Source organism: Pimephales promelas, chromosome 13 (genome assembly GCF_988280905.1).
Source record: "Pimephales promelas chromosome 13, fPimPro1.hap1.1, whole genome shotgun sequence".
NCBI lineage: Eukaryota > Metazoa > Chordata > Actinopteri > Cypriniformes > Leuciscidae > Pimephales > Pimephales promelas.
Window position 1 is genome coordinate 14,597,298 of NC_142781.1, and position 17,235 is coordinate 14,614,532.

The following is a 17,235-nucleotide window of genomic DNA, read 5'->3' on the forward strand; positions in this document are numbered from 1 at the left end:
GCTTGTAATCAATGTCTTGTCATGTATCGTCATATTTACCTCAGAAGACCCACATCAACTCGTTAGTCAGATAGAAAAAAATAACTCCAGAGAGGAGCATTTTGCTAAATATATACACTATATTACATATGCATTATAATCTTAAAGTTCTTCAATATTTAATGCATATTTTAATAAATCTGGCAAGTTTTTATGACAGACACCATTTAAATGTTTATATTTCATATAATCTTCTTATTATAAAAATAAATAAAAGTGTAATTTAAGTGATTCATTCATTATTACCTTCATATTAGGCTAATGAAGCCTAGTAGGCTACAACTAGTCTCCCATAGTTTACAGCATTAGTTAAGAGATTTAATTCCCTTGAGAAATATTGCCATTTATTGTAACTGATATCCAAAATAATCGATATTGAAAGCTTGTGAATCGAAATCGAATCTAATTGTGAAATTTGTCTCAATACCCAGCCCTAGATTTTAGTGTTAATTTATTCTGTTCTGGATAGCACAATATACATATAGTTATGAAGATATATTGTGGCATTCACATTTCTTAGTGAGCAGACCAGTATTGTGGTTGCGGTTGCGGTGAATCTAATTGTGTAGACATATTGAGGGGACCCTGTTGCTTTCACTGTGCTGTCTTGGCATAAGGACTCTCATCACATCAATTATGAATGGAGCCCCATGTGGCTCACTGTAGATTTCTGCACCCCCTCCTTTACTGTCAACTCACTATCTACACTGACATTAGCATGGCAAGTTGGCAACATGATATGCATCATTGATTTAAACCACTGAGATTTAAATATGTAGAGTTTTGACTCCCTTTGCAGTAGTGCTGTAGCGGCCCGTCGATGATTCAACGTCAAAATTGCGTTGACGTCATATTTTTGCGTCGACGCTTCTTTATTTATTTATTTTTTGCATGTTCCCGGCGGTACAGCTTGCCACACACACGTGGTAGACCGAAACATTGCAGAATAGAGGACGAAGACAACTAGAAGTGAATGTGCTATCCATTAAATGAATCACACACAGTAAACAAACCCTTAACCCTTTCACACGTAAGTTTAAAATATTCTAACTGACCCCCCAGCGTGAGTTTTTCAAGGCGACCGTTATTTAGAACTTGCCACTTTAATGTTTCCATGGCGACGCGTCATTGCTTGTCACGTGACACAGCATAACCAGAACAGAGCGCGGAATGAATGATGATCTGCTTTTATGTCATTTTTCCTTTTTTATTAAAAATATTCAAAAATGTATTAGCTATATCATGAAACACTGATATTCCGATTGTCAAATATGTGCAAGTGTATGGGTTTTGTTGTTTAGACATCTTTATAACGATCGCGTTAGTTGAGCTGTATGCACAACGGGCGGCGCCATTTTAGTTTCGTTTTCAGTTCAGAGAATCGGATCTGTTGGATTTATAACGTCAATTCATCCACTTCTCACGAAATACATGATAGTAAGTGGCTGGTGAACTGGGAGAAGAATAGGATCAAATGTTAAGCTACTTACACAATGTGTATCTGATATGAATAAAATGTGTCGTCTTATTATAATTGAAAGGATTATTATTGCCGCTTCCATAGTATTTTACAAACTCAAAATCATTGTTTTGCTAGTACATATGTGTATTTAAATGTCTGAAACCTAAAATAAACATTATGTGGTTGAAAACTCTCAATAGTTGTGATATATGACAGCACTGAGTGCGTCTGTCTCTGGCTGAGCGCCAGCCAACGCGCGAGAGCAAGTTTGAATTTAGCAGTTGCTGACGTGTGCACTGAACGTTCTAATCACACCGGTGTGATCGTACGCTCCAGGGACCAGCCAAGACTGATCACACCGGTGTGATCGTACGCGTGAAAGGGTTAAGAAAAAAAATTGCAATTTAGATGCGCAAACTGGGTGCCGGTGTGGTGAGACGTACAAGCTCGGGCAGATTCGGCTTGAAGTCGTTTCCGGATGCGGCGCCGGGCGCGCTGTTACAAAAAAAAGGCGTACACACAGCCCGCCACAGTCTTGAGTCTTCCTGGTCTTGCGCACCTAACGCGTCATTTTTGCCGTGCGCACATTCGCGCTCGTGCGGACTTGTCGAATACAAACAAGGCTTTACTCCGTGTCAGCACGCGCTCTGATCAGTAGGTGCACAAACCTCTCCCGATTCATCTCCAGTAGTAGAAGCCTCCGATCGCACCACTAACTCCACCTCCGTTTCCCTCCTCAGCTGATATTAATATTTAAACATTCTCTATGATAAAAAATGTTTGTAAAAAATATTTTAATAACACGGTTTTGGCGGTTGTAGAGTTATAATGGTGTTCAAATACATAACATTAGACTAACGTTAGCCAGCTTATAGTATCTTGATTCAGTATGCCAGTATTTATTTGAGATATTGTTTTTTTATTAATTGAGCTGCAGAAAAAATATTCTTTATATTAGTTGTCCAATTAGTCATTAGATTAGTCGACTAATCGATAAAATAATCGCCCAACTAATCGTTCAGTTAATAATCGTTTACCCCAGCCCTACTTTGCAGCAGGGAACTACACTGCGACCAAAATGGTCGCATATGCGACCTTTTGAAATCCCATTGCGACCCTAATTTTTAATGGGTCGCAAATGTATCACTGACTATTTTGACGGGTCTGTTTTTTTTTTTAGTTTCTTTCGGGTTGTATTTAATCTTCTAAAACCTGTCGGATCGTCCGCTTTTTGTCCCGCCAAAGCCTTTTTTGATCGCGGTGAGTTTTGTAGAGTAGAATGACTGATGCGTTTGACAGGGTGCAAACGAGCTGAGAGAGAGAGAGCGCGCCCTGGCCGCGCGCGCACTATCACGTCTTCACACAACACAGGCGCTGTCTTGCTCTCTCTCTATCGCGCGCATATTATTCAAATGACATGATAGTAAAAGGTTTGTGTCTTTATAATAGGCATGCTAATCATAATCATATAGGCTACCATCTGAGCTTGCATGGCGGCAGGAAAAAGACACAGAGATGTAAGACACCGTGTCTCTTCCTTACACCAAAGGTAAATTTGCGGTCTGGTGTTCGACTGATAAACTCTGCCATGAGCTAACTAATTATATTGCTAGCGCTGATATTGACATCGACTAACGTTATATGATCACTAGCAGTTTTTTAGACTAACGTTAGTTTTTTCATAATCATAATCGCGTGATTCGCGTCAAGACACCTGATTGGCTAATACTACACACTGAAGATAAATAATGTTTTATTAAATAATTACTGAAAATATCCCTCTTTTCATCCCACACCCCAAACATGACATACAAAATGTTGTGGAACAGAAACAACCAGAGATATATTTATAAGCTATCATTTTATTGTCATCACAGTAGGCATGTGCCGGTATCAAATTTTCATGCTGCGGTTAATTGATTGAGCTTTTATCACGGTATACGGTATTATCACGATATTTTAATGAAATTATATTTTAATGCTCAAGAAAAACAGATTCATTGTGGGTCTCTAAAAAAACCTCAACTAGCATCACAATGTATAATTGTGATTTTCAAAACGTATGGTAACTAAACCAAATTGTTTAAAGTTTAGTGACAACGTGTTACAATGTTTACATGGTACAATGACTGGTAGGTTACGGTTTGTATTATTCAATTAAATTCTTGGATTTGATTTCAGTCTTGATTCAATATTGACTCATTTGGATAAATATTAGGTAAGCCCCAGTCTGTTAATGTTTCTCAAGAAAAAAATCTCTCACATACTGCTGTAAACATACAGAGAGAAATTAAATATAATATTTAGCAAAATACTCCTTGCTATTTTTTCCTAGTCAACTAATGTGCTGGTCATTAAATGGCTTTCCTGAGGTAAATGTAACGTTTTGTGACAACAGTTCTCCTGCAGTGTTACGGACCTCTTTCCGTGTTTGAAAACGCTGATTGATCGTTATTATGTACAAGTAAATATACCTTTCGGTAAGTTGTACTGTATCTTTAAATAAAAACTAAAGTAACATGACCGGTTTACTTGAACTGAGGAGCAACGATCTGTGATCAGAACCTAAGAGCTGATTTATCAATAACAACTTTCATATCAAAAGTAACCTGCTCTGTCTAGTCTGTCGGTGTCGGTGTCCTCTTTGCTCTGTGATTTTTCTCTGTGGGAGAGCATGTGAAAAGTGTCAAATGCATTAATCGTCTTTCAGACAGGACGCGGAATACGCGACGCTGGCCGCTTGATTCAACGTTGCCCTTCAGATACAACACGATTTGCCATTTTAAAATAAGAAGTTTAACTATTTTGAACTTTAACCACGGCGTGGTCGAGGTCGGCGGAGCAACAAAACATTCCTGCGTGTCGCGCGCATTCCGCGTCCTGTCTGAAAGTCTCAAGCTTGAGTCTCAAGCTGAATGTCTGAGAGTTGGCAGCCCTGCGGGGATAAATCGTCGGGAGCGTTCCGCCATGCTTCTTCATCATGTGAGGATTGTTTACATTAGACTAGTGCGCACTGCCGCATGCACACAGTGCTTATACATGTGGGGATTGTTTACATCAGAGTGCGTCCGTGTTTTGCGCAGCACGCAGTGTTTGAGCGGTTGATGGAAAATAAGCTAATGCGCGCTCTAAAAGTCTAAATTCGAATCTATTATTTTTCACGGTATTTTGAAGAGCCCTCTAACAATATCGTGCATATTCATTACCGCGATTTATCGCATTACCGAATACCGGCACATGTCTACATCACAGCTTTCCAACAGTCCTGCGTATGATTCTACATTGATTAAAAAAGAAAATCAAATGTGTTTTAATGGTAATTATTTTATACGGAAATCATGTATTTATAATTCAGATGAGAATAAAGTTAGGGTTAGTTAAAATTAAGGAAAACAAATATATTGATCTGAAATATTGCAAATTAATTTTACATTCATTCAAGTACAATTACCAAACATATATCAAGGTCATTTTGTCTTTTTATTAATTTAATTAATAAACTAATTATATAAAACTATTGTCAGTGCACTACAAATAAACTGGTTTCTTTATTAATAAAGCTTAAACAACTTAAAAAATACGAGGCTTAAGACATTTATAAAAATGCCTTCTGCATTTTTGTTTTGCTTTTCACTCCATTGTACCGAATCGTACCGAACCGTCTGAATGTCTGAACCAAGGTATGAACCCGACCCAACCGTGACTTCTGTACCGTTCCACCCCTAATGCAGTTTCAGTATTATTCATTACTATCCAGAGTGCGGCTTACTATAAATAATTTGTGCGACCAAATCATGTTTTGCACCAGTAACTGAAAAAGTTAGTAGCGCAAATGCCACCAGTGGAAAAGGTTAGTGTAGTTCCCTGCTTTGCAGTCCATCTGCTTCAATGACACGTAACTAGTAATTATAGACAAGATAGATACTATGTTTACGTATGTTAAGGCAAACTATTTGGTCGATATTTTGAAATCTTTAGTGTGTTTAAAATATATTCAGCATCACATAAGATTCTGCCTCAAGCAGGAAGTTGGAAAGTTTGATAAAAGACTGATTGTGGACTTAAATGTTTTAGTTATTTTCTGCAAGTTCGGGCCTTGTCCTTAAATAAACCTCCCAGTTTGAAGCACTAAATGAAATGTAGTAATATTGTGAAACAAGTATAAAGGCTATCATTTGCAAATGCTGTGTTTACGGAGAATTGCTTGCTCACATGCACATTTGTCGGTTTCTCTCTGTAGTTGCTCAACAGCCTAGCTTTTTCCATCCAAAGTTGTGAATTTAACTTGTGCACAAAATTGAAATATCGCATAAAAAAATTGTGAATAAAGCACTGTTTCCATCCATTGTGTTGAAGATAACAAAATTGTCACTTCTTGAAAAATTGGTGTTGGAGATCACTAAGAAAAATGTAAGTAGCCACTGTATTAGTGATCGACCGATATTGGTTTTTTATAACCAATACCGATTATTTGCATATTTATGTGCCCGATAAGCGATATGCAGAACCGATTTGCATTTACTGTTATACTTCTTTTACTTCTCAAGTTCTCACACAATTATTACAACACAAATGAACTGAACAAACCATTTTATTTATAACAATCTCTCCCTCTTTCATGTTAAATTAAATCTTCAAATTACAATAAAAACATTTATATTATTACATTATATAATTTATATCTAGATTATACATATAATTTATAAGCATCAGCGGCAACAATGTTGACAATAGGCAAAATATATGTTAAAAGTCTAATGTTTTCATATGGAGAATATAATTGACAGGGGAGTCATATCAGAGGCCGGGGATCTTTTTTGACCAAAGAATCATTTTTGGTTTATGCATTTTTCCAAAAGAGCCACAGGAAAATAATCATATAATATTATTATTAAAGATGTGCTTTTTTTCAATAAAATTTCAACAGTATTAGGCTAAAATCAAACTATTACAATTTTTAGCAAAGTTTCAATATTAATTGTGAAGGGCTTTCACTGTGAGGTTGAGTTATCAACTGATGAGCATAAATCCTTTCTGTCTGCGTAAGTGAGAGAGAGTGAGTTAGAGTGAGAGAGAACACAGTCCTTAAATCTACTGTTTACGTGAATACTCGACTTGGCATTTGATATGTTTCTGTATTTGTTTGGCCGTTTTGGTGCGCAACTGAAGACAAAGGCCTAACGTTACTCTGCTTTTCTGTGTTGCGCTCGGGGCGCGCGCGCACAGCGTCCTGCCAGTAATTCCGTTCTCTTTCATGACTTATCGCGCTTTTAATATTTCTTTTCATTATAAAGCACATCCTGCTCTTTTCATTCCTTCAATTTTGGTTATTAATAACTTAAAACAGAATCGTCAACTGAAATCTGCGTGGATTATCAAAAATACGACCCATTTATCATGTGTCATAAAGGTTTTAGGCGGCAAAAGTGAAAGTAATAAAGTTTATAGCCTTCTTTTACATTTTTGCTGCTTTTCACCACTAGGCATACCTTAAAAAAGCTGCAGCTGTTTGAATCCCAGTGCAGGAGCTGTGGGTTATCACAGAGACATGTTGATTTCTCTGATGACTAATACTCGCGAGCGCGACCAGCACTGAATACGCACTTTTGCCGGTACAAGAATTTAATTATCATAAACGTTTAACTAACTTCGGTAGACTGTGCTACAAGGGAATTGTAACTGGCAGATTTTTCTGTTGAGAGACCTGTATTGATGCGTCTTATTTTTTTGTATCGCTCGTTTGTTGGTAAAGGGTGAGAGATCTCGCGAGCCACATGATTTTTGCCAAAGAGCCAGGTGTGGCTCACGAGCCATTTATAGGTTCCCGACCGCTGGTCTAGATCATGAAATGCTTTCTGACAAAGTGCTGTTTATCTATGCATTACACAGAACTAACATATTACTTAAATGCGATTGCGCGCGCAGATAATGAATAATTAATTTCCACAAAGCGGTATATATTTAGATGTGTATTAGCAAAATAATTGCTATAGTAAATGATAATATAATCTTATTAATCTAGGGTGTTTAAACAAGATAATCTTGTCAAAAATTTCATTCAGTGGCCTGATTCTGAACATTCCTGATCATCAACCCAGTGAGTGCTCAGCAATATAAACAAACTTTTTTTTCGAGACTGGTGAACAAATACAACAGATAAATTCAGCACTTTTGTTTTCAACATGCACTCATTCATGTCTGTTTTATTTAATTCATGTAAAGTTACGCCTTTATTGGGGCAGGGCATGACGGATTACGGATTGCATACGTGAATGTGACTCCGTAAATAATCAGGAAACTTCACTGTCGTACCATGAGCGATAATGTTATGACGCAGCACCTGAAAATAGTCACCAGCTTCCAACGTGACCGGGACTAAGTTTGTGTAGTCATCGCGCCTGCTGCACTCATGGTACGACAGTGAAGTTTCTTGATTATTACGCAGGAATGAGACTGTAGTTCCCTGCATATCAGCCTAGAAAATCGCAACTTTACATTTTCCGTCTGTCTTAGTGCACGATGTAATTATAGAAGAGTGAAGTTTTAAATAGGAACAAAATCGAAACACTTTGGTAATTTTTTTGGGAGAAATGCTAATGGTCGTGTACCCTTCAATGATGTATGCTAAGCTATGCTAAAAATGGTACCGCCAGAACCAGAGATCGGCTGAATGGATTCAAAAAAGGTAAAACTTGACAGTTTAACTCTGGGGGAGTTGTAAAATGAGCATGTTTAAAAAAAAAAAAAAGTGGAGTATCCCTTTATCAAATCCACAAAGCCTCTGTACAAATCACCATGAAAAACAGTCTTGTTATTATTATTAACATTTTTTAACATTCAATACACATGGTACGAAGGGTGTAGCCTTAAGAAAAAAGCAATCGCGCAAATATCGCAGTTGCTCCGGTTACTTGCGTTCCTCTGCGGTTGGCCTGTCTGTAGCGTGGTACTGCAAGATTGTGGTTGTCGTGACAGCTCTAGCCTCTAGTTTATTGCATTGTAGCTTGCTCAGGAAATATAGCTTGAAACACAGAAGTGCTGATAGATATTAGAGAAACTATCTGGTTTTACTGACAGCTCATTCCAGTCTTTCATTTCTTGGTCTCTTTCTTAGGGGCTGGTTCTGAGGGGTGAGGCCGCAGGACCAGACTCAATGAGTTTCCAGCGAAATGTCCGAGAAGTCAGGGCAGAGCACCAAGGCAAAGGATGGCAAAACAAAGTATGCAACCCTTAGCCTTTTCAACACGTATAAGGGCAAGTCTCTGGAGACCCAGAAAACTGCAGGTGAGTCAACTGATCATTCTTACATGTTGTTAATTACCAAGATCTTGGTAGTGGAGTGAATCTCTCTTAACCTGTCAAGAACATTTCCCCTCAAAATTGAAAGCGGTAAACTGTTGGCTATATTTTGCATTAGAGAAAAATAAGCAAACAGTGAAAAACATTTACATTTGATTTTAAATACAATAATTAATGCAATAGCTTTTAACACAGACAATGAACTATCTTTATTTTGTGGTGAAATGTCTCAAAACGTGCCAAAATTAAGTGTAACTCATGACAATTTGCACTCCAACCAACTCTTAGTATTAGAATTGTTTATTGAGAAGAGTGTCAACTGTCAAGTGATGTAATGAAGTTGTTGAATTGTCTTTTATTGAGCTCCCCAATCAGCCTCCTGTGCGTTGCTGGATCAAATAAGCAGCCTTTGTCCTCTTAGTACCCACTGTGAATTCCTATAAGCTTTAGCAGAAAGAGAGTGCTCAAAACATTTGTTATAAGGTTATAGCTACAATTAATGATGTTCTTGTTAAATTTTGGTGATGAAATGTATTTTTTTTTTTCCTCCTTAGTTGCCGCCAGACATGGGCTCCAAAGTTTGGGTAAAGTTGCCGTTAGTCGTCGCATGCCCCCTCCAGCTAACCTGCCCAGCTTGAAAGCTGAGAACAAAGGCAACGATCCCAACGTCAGCATCGTACCCAAAGACGGCAGCGGATGGGCCTCCAGACAGGATCAACCAGGAGACGAACGGTAACACTACATTTTAAATGATGGGTGTATTGCCTGTTGCAAGATTAGTTTTGGAAGTTATAACACTCTTGTTCCAAACATACTTCTTTAGATTTCGGTGTTCCATTGACAGTTCTTATAATTATAGGCAGCAAGAGACCCCTCCACCACAACCCAAGCCAACTGTGCCCCAGGCCCCTGATGCCCCTCTGGGTGGCAGCCGCTCCTGGGCCAACAGCAAACAGCCTGGGCAGCTGGATGGTAAGCCTTTTCTTCTGTAAACCCTTTCATTTGTTGTAAGCATATTCTCAAAATACTTCTCTTTGAAATGTAAATCCTTATCTAAGAAAATTTAAGGAGCAGAATTATCAAAATTATGAGTTTAAACTTCTAAAGCCAAGTGCTTCAATGGCGCTGTATGTGCAGGAGCTCCTCGGATGAGCAGTCAGTTCCATCAGGAGTTTCCGAGTCTGCAGGCGGCTGGTGAGGTGGATAAATCAGGCGATCAGGAAGATGAGCCCTATGGACCGGGCCCCAGCCTCAGGCCTCAGAGTAATCGTCTTCCCCTTTTACTCACAAGCTTTGTGTAACATCCTTGATAGAACCGTTTTAAATAATATTCAACAATTTCTTAATGATAATTTTTTTTCCTGGTCTTTAATGCCTATTACCAACTAGATGTGGGTAGCTGGCGAGAAGGTGGAGGCAGGAACTTAAATGTTGCTCCCAGCCCCTCAGAGACTGACAGTAAGCCCTCTGAGGAGTCGGGCATAGGTAGAGGCACACCATCTCCCTCTGGTGACTCTGATGAGTCAGGAAAACCCTCTGCTGGTGAGGGCAGAGAAAAGAGGGATGCAAGGGACAGGCTCCCACCTACTGCCCCTCAGCATAAACTTAACGGTGGCCAGCAACCACCAGGAGGGATGTCATCGCAGTTCCATGCTGCCCAGTTCAGGAGCATGATGCCGCCATATGTGAGTGATTATTTAACCATTGTTTATAATTTCTTCTACCTCCTGAAATGTGGCATGCTGCTATATTTTTTATTTGGCTGTGCTAATTTAATGTGCATCTTTTCAGATGTTTAATGCGTACCCTCGAGGGTCTTTTCCTCCTGTACAAGGCAGCTTTAGATACCCTGGACCACCGGAGATGTCTAAGTAAGTGGTACCATATGGTCTGAAACAAAACTTAATCGGTTTTTGATGGAAAGGTTGAAATTGGAAGCATTTGAAAGACAATTTCTATTAAACAAGACAATTTGGTATTTTGGGAGACTTACAGGACATTAGGAGCTTTGTAAAATCTCATCTTCTCACGTTGTTCTCTCTTCTCCACTTAGGGGTCCACGGCCTGGAAGACCCGCACAACCTCCCTCTCAGCCATGGCATCAGGATCCAGACAGGCCATCAATTGTTAGTGCCACTGAATTAAAGGAGCTAGACAATCTGGACACTGATGCTGATGAGGGTTGGGCAGGTGAGAACTATCCATTAGATAGTGGTTTTTTTTCTCCATAGTTTGTGGTAGGGTTAGGTGGGGGATGTACAGTGCAACAGTAGAAATGTCCCAGTTGTTAGAGGTTGCTATAACAAAACATTTACATGGCTATCAGCTTGACATAAAATGGGAATCATTGGGGTGGTGATGGTGCAGTGGATAAGACACATGCCTTTGTTGTGAGAGACCCGGGTTTGAATCCACTGTGAGACACCAATGTGTCCCTGAGCAAGACACTTAACCCCTAGTTGCTCCAGAGGTGTGCTACTTCTGACATATATATAGCAGTTGTAAATTGCTTGGGATAAAAGCGTCAGCTAAATGAATAAATGTAAATTTAGTCAATACCTGTTGTCATTTTTTAACTTGTAATGCAAAGCATCCATTTTTGCAACAATGTCGGTACTTCATGTTATGAGTGGTCTTACATTTGGAAGGTCATTTGGTGTGTACCAGAAGATAAGTAAAAATAATCAGATTAAATGATTACAAAGTTTTTATTTCCCAGGCTTATTAGGTATTGCCACATTTTATTTCATATTCAAATCAATATCCATTGAGTTCACATTTTTGGTCTTATTTAGGTGCCCAGATGGAAGTTGACTATACTGAGAAACTGAACTTTAGTGATGATGAGGAGAACCATTCAGCTAAGGAGAAAGGCGATGGCTGGTAAACACTTATATTTTTATGGAATAAAAATTGCAGAACGTATTTTGAAAATTTGTCCTATAAAACTTTCTTGGTAAAACACAGGGAGTGGATGACTAAAGTTGATCGTATGCGAACAAGAAAAATTGATGTCCAGGAGGGATGGAAAGAAGGAGCAGAGGAGAGGAGTGATGGCAAGAGTTCATGGGTGGAAAGTGGAGATCCCAGGGCTCCCTCCCCTGGCAATCTTGTCCATTATAGCAAGATGGAACAACAGGTATGTCATGCACTGGGACCATTCTCTGGTTTGACAAAGTTTGCGAAAACGTATTTTCTTTTTGTCTAATTTCCAAAAAATATATATAATTGTGCAGGGACAGACTGTTGGACGCTCTGTGGGAAGTGGTGGCCCACGTGTTACAAAGCTGCCCACTTCAGCACCCCCTGCTGGTGAGGAGGAAACAGAAGCATGGCGACAGAAACGGAAGAAGCAGTCAGAGCTCTCAGAAGCAGTAGAGCGTGCTCGCAGACGGCGTGAGGAGGAGGAACGGCGCATGGAAGAACAGAGACTTGCTGCCTGCAAAGAGAAACTCAAACAACTGGAGGAGAAACGTCGACCTTCAACTACAGAAACTTCTAAACCAACTACGCAAGCTCATGATGACCACCAGGAAATGACTGAAACTGTGCCTAAACAACCTGCTGATTCTCCACCCCCTCAGCCTGCACCACCTCCCCCTGCACAGCAACCCTGCCTTCCCATGCCAAACCATCAAAGGACAGAGCCCACTGTGGAGGAGGTGCCACAATTTCTTACTCGGCAACCTAGCCCTCCTGTTCATAGGACTGCCCCAGAACACCAAAGCAAGGTTGATAATGCTGTTAGTGAGGAGGAGCATAGACAAGTGGATAGACAACCAACGAGAGACTACTTCAGTGCTGAGGAGCCCAGAGGTAAATGGATTGAAAACATCATGTGCGGTTGATGTGATTTTGCTGGTACAGTTCACCATCAGGATAAAAGCAGTGCATCCTCATTGATATTTAATTAGCATGTTTAGATGCTCCCATCACTGTTATTACACTGAGTGCATTTCACCTGGTTTGATGCATAAAATAAATTGGGATGGACTTTTCTTGTACTCTAGCTCAAAAATAGTCATTAAGGTTATGAAAAAAGGTCATTAGTTCAATTCCCTGTCGCTTGGGATAAGATCTTCTGCCTGATGTGTAATAATTCTTGTACAGTGTGCTAGTTTTTTATTTAAAATTGTCTAATTTTTTGTTTCAGTTGAGGAGCCTCAGTTGTCTTTGTCCAGACTGGATCATTCTGTAAATGAAGATACACCTCTTCCATCTCAACTGGAAAATGAGGGGGAGACTGGGACTGCTGTTCGCCCTTCTGTCACCTCTGGATACTCAAAACAGTTCCAGAAGTCTTTGCCACCTAGGTTCCTTAGACAACAGGTGCTTACACACTGTCCTGGTTTTGTTTGTTGCCTGCTTCCTTTTTAAGCATCAATTTTAGTTTGAACCGTGTAAAGATGAAAATATATATAGTTTGTTCAGGTCACCTGTCAGATATTGTTTGAACTAAAGTTCTTTGTAGTAATTCTTGCTTTAATGTAGTTAATTGTTTTTCCTCTTAAATTCTTTAGGAACAGCTTAAACAACAACAGTGGCAGCAGCAACAGCAGCAGCAACAACAAGGTGGAGGGGGTTCAGTCTCTCCCTCAGGGGCTTCTGTTCCCCCTCAGCACAGATCCTTATACCAACCTCTTGGCCCACACCACCAACACCTAGCCTCGATGGGCTTTGACCCACGCTGGCTAATGATGCAATCTTATATGGATCCTCGTATGATGTCTGGACGGCCACCAATAGACATGCCTCCTATGCACCCCGGTATTTCTTGCAAACTGAAATTGTTTCCTTTCCTAGTTACTAGGTAACAAACCCAATCACTGTAAATTATTTAAAATGTACAGTAACAAATTTCTTCGTTTTCATCTTATGCTCTTTCACTTACTCGTTTTTCTTTTAAAATACCTCTTCAGTTTTAGTATTGTGAAAAACATTGTTTCTGACATTTTGTTTTGGAGAAATTGTTTTGCTGCTTTCTATAAATGCAGCCGTGGTAACTATTTTTCATCATCAGGGAGAATGCCTCCTAAGCAGCTGGTACGACGAGAGCCCACAGACAACAGCAGCTCTGGATCAGACAGTTTTGATCATCTGACTAGACCAATTAGAGAACACGGAGTTCCCACTGAGCCTCGAATGGTTTGGGGTTCTGACCCATATCCCCCAACAGAGCCCCTGCCTTCCTCTGCCACTGTTAAAGGACGAGAAGATGGCAAGGAGCCAAGGTGAGAGACTGCAGTGTTTAAGAACAAAAATATAGTTATCCGATTTCCCCCACCGTTAGAAATATCCTGTTGATCAAGTGCTAAGATGTTGTTTTCCTCGTCTCCTCTTAGATTGGATGCTGGTCTGGAGTTGGATAGAGGTTTATCAGGTGTCTACCCTCAGGACCATAGCCCACTGGAGCCCCGTGGCAAAAGTGACTTCTTCAGGGATTCATCTGAAACCTTATCTGCTTTTAGTCGTATTACCGAAGAGGTACCAGGTCTCTTACAGACTGACAGAACACCAGTCATCCCTTCCTTTGAACCTGAGGAGGTTAACCTCTCCGGTGCAGATGAAGTTGAAGCCATTGGACAGGCTGTATTGAAACGGAGTATCTCTCAAGGCTCCAGTCACTCTTTGAAACTGGAAGAGCCCAGATTTGAAGGACTTATCCTAGCTCAGAAAACCCTTGAGCTCCCTGATACTGTAGAAAGACCTGAGGACAAGTCCAGAAAGGAGCCTTTTGGTCAAGGGTCCGTGAACAACAGCCGTTCCACTCCTCCTGTGTCTAATGATGGTATGCACAAAACTGAAAAGCTTATTTTACCTGCGCCCAGCAAGCAGAAGTCAGAAATGCGCTGGGGATCCCGTGGATCTGGATCCGGGAGGAGAGAGGGTCCAGGAGGGGAGAGGCCAGTCAGGAGATCTGGACCTATTAAGAAACCTGTACTACGAGACATGAAGGAAGAGAGGGAACAGAGAAGAGAGAAAGAAGAGCAGCGAGGTGAACGATCTAAAAAAGAGGGTGCTACTTACAAAGGTGTTTCTTCAGCTGCTGTAGAAACAGGACTAAAAGAAGGATTGAAGCCAACTAGTGATGGGAAGAAAGTAGTGGTAGAACCTGAAGTGGGAGTAGCGACTGGTGGAGCAAAATCCAGAGATCTTCAGACAACTGCAGTTTCTACAGTCTCAACTGCTCCTGAGGAAAAGTCAGACATGCCTCCAAGTAATGACAAACGTCCTGAACCCAAACTACCATCTCGCAAAGAGTCCAACCTCCCTCCCAGATCTTATCGCAGAGACGAGAGGGAGCGAGAGAGAGATCGTGACCGAGAGAGGGACAGAGAAGCAGAAAGAGAGAAGGACTGGCCATCTGATTATAAAGGCCGCGGTCGAGGAGAGTACTATTCCCGTGGCCGCAGTTACAGAGGTAGCTATGGTGGGAGGGGTCGAGGTAGCCGTGGCCGGAGTCGAGGGGACTATCCATACAGAGAGCCACGGTCGCGCTCAGACTTGCCTTTAAGTGCTACGGGGACTGCTGGGTTCCGCTGCCGGGAAGAAAGTGAAACCCGTAGTGAGAGCTCAGATTTCGAAGTCTTGCCCAAGCGCAGACGTAGACGAGGCTCGGACACAGATTCTGAAAGTGAAGGTAGAGAATCTGCCAGTGACACCGGAGCATCAGATCGCGAGGCCAGCGCAAAACCAAGCAAACCGATTCGTCGCGAACTGGCGGAATCTCGATCATCTAAATCTGCCTCCGGATTTGCAGCTGGACCTATTTCGGAAAAACCTGGGTCTCGAGATGAGGATGGGCGACCTAAACCAGGTTTTCTGTTAAAGGGTGAAGCTGCACGCCGGGGAAAGGGTAGTCTACACAGCAGGCGAGGGGGTGGCAGGGAACGGGGTGGCCACAGACCTGCTCCTTTCCGTCGGGCTGCTGTCAAAGAGGGCTCACAGTGGCCCTCAAAGCCCATGGAGACATTTCGACCAGAGGAAGCTGAGACCTCACGTACTGATAGCACACCCTCTGAACGACGTCACGCCAGGTATGATAACAAGAAGATTGGAGAGGGTGGACAAAGCATGAGGGAGAGGCCCCGGAGACCAAGGGCAGCCCGTCCACCCAGACAGGACAAGCCCCCACGATTTCGGAGGCTTAAAGAACGTGAAGCAGCAGTTTTTGCTGGTGAAGCTACTCCTGGAATGCAAGTACCTACGTCTGTCTCCCCAACACGGTCTAAAGCTCCTGGAACTCTGGTAACTTTGCCCGAGAGATTGGTTGATGCAACTACAGCACCTTCTCTTACTCCTGATGTGACTTCGCCTGAACTTCCTGTCACAGAAACGGTTGTTCCTGAAATGGGAGCCATTACTGTAGTTGCTGCTGGCAGCAAATCACCAGACTTGTCCAATCAGAATTCATCTGACCAGGCCAATGAGGAGTGGGAGACGGCGTCAGAGAGTAGTGACTTCAATGAACGGAGAGAGCGAGAGGACAAGAAGCAACTTGAAGCGGCCATGACCGCCACTATTTCCTCCTCTGTGCCCACACTGATCTCTGGGGGACAGAGCAAATCCCCCACAGAAAGTGTGGCAATCCCAAAACGGGAGTTAGCCTCAGCAGCCAAGAGGAGCTTCTCCAGCCAGCGGCCTGTTGATCGACAGAACCGCCGTGGAAATAGTGGGCCTAAAACAGGTCGAGGCTACCCTGGAGGCAAGAGCGAGAGAAGGGGAGGATCTGGAGCCAAATCGGGACGCAGGGGGTGAGTCCTGAACTGCGTTGTACCAGGAAGTAGACATTCTGAGTTTGTATATAGCAGTTTATAATCTATCTGTTATGCTTTAATGCAAGCATCATTGTTACTTTGCTTATACTTCAAATTCAATCCAGGACGGCCACTGTTCTTTAGTTTAGCGCCAACCCAAAATTAAACCAGCTAATCAAGTCTTCAATATTACATGAAACATCCAGGCAGGTGTGTTGAGGCTAGTTGGAGCTAAACTCTACAAGATGTTGGCAATAAGCAGTATTGTACACCCTGCCTAAGTTAAGAATTGCAATTCAGAACAAAACTCGTGCAGCACCATCTTAAAGGTGCTCTAAGCGTTGTTGGGTGACGTCACTTGTTGACGTTCGAAGTATTGTCAAACAAAACAGAGGCAAACTCGACCCTCCCTCCTCCTCATCCCTCCCTTCCATTGCATGCGCACTAACCCCCCAACCCCCACCCCCAAATCATTCTTGTCGGTTATTGGCTGGAACACTGTTTATTTTTCGTGGTCCAGATTGGACCAGTTTGTTTTTGCTGCCGTTTGTGGAGCCTGGGCTGTCTACAGAGACAGAAGTCTACAGATTTTTTTTTTTTAAGGTTTTTTCAGGGGACAGGCAGCTTGCAGATAGTGAGATGTTTGCGGTATGTGAGAAAAAAATGTTTCGGCCTAAA

General features: G+C 41.6%; 1 protein-coding gene across 2 annotated transcripts in view; it reads left to right on the top strand.

Annotated features, from left to right (window-relative positions):
- The window catches only part of prrc2c (proline-rich coiled-coil 2C), a 35,993-nt gene that overhangs the window by 5,680 nt on the left and 13,078 nt on the right, over positions 1 to 17,235 (top strand). For both annotated transcript variants that reach the window (XM_039693189.2, XM_039693190.2), the window contains exons 2-15: positions 8,616 to 8,785; positions 9,355 to 9,532; positions 9,660 to 9,772; positions 9,938 to 10,063; positions 10,190 to 10,485; positions 10,592 to 10,671; positions 10,854 to 10,990; positions 11,596 to 11,683; positions 11,768 to 11,939; positions 12,037 to 12,616; positions 12,954 to 13,129; positions 13,321 to 13,567; positions 13,821 to 14,031; positions 14,143 to 16,554. In XM_039693189.2, the coding sequence (XP_039549123.2) occupies positions 8,671 to 8,785; positions 9,355 to 9,532; positions 9,660 to 9,772; positions 9,938 to 10,063; positions 10,190 to 10,485; positions 10,592 to 10,671; positions 10,854 to 10,990; positions 11,596 to 11,683; positions 11,768 to 11,939; positions 12,037 to 12,616; positions 12,954 to 13,129; positions 13,321 to 13,567; positions 13,821 to 14,031; positions 14,143 to 16,554 (4,931 nt within the window). In that variant the 5' untranslated portion in view covers positions 8,616 to 8,670. The remainder of the gene's footprint in view (positions 1 to 8,615; positions 8,786 to 9,354; positions 9,533 to 9,659; positions 9,773 to 9,937; positions 10,064 to 10,189; positions 10,486 to 10,591; positions 10,672 to 10,853; positions 10,991 to 11,595; positions 11,684 to 11,767; positions 11,940 to 12,036; positions 12,617 to 12,953; positions 13,130 to 13,320; positions 13,568 to 13,820; positions 14,032 to 14,142; positions 16,555 to 17,235) is intronic.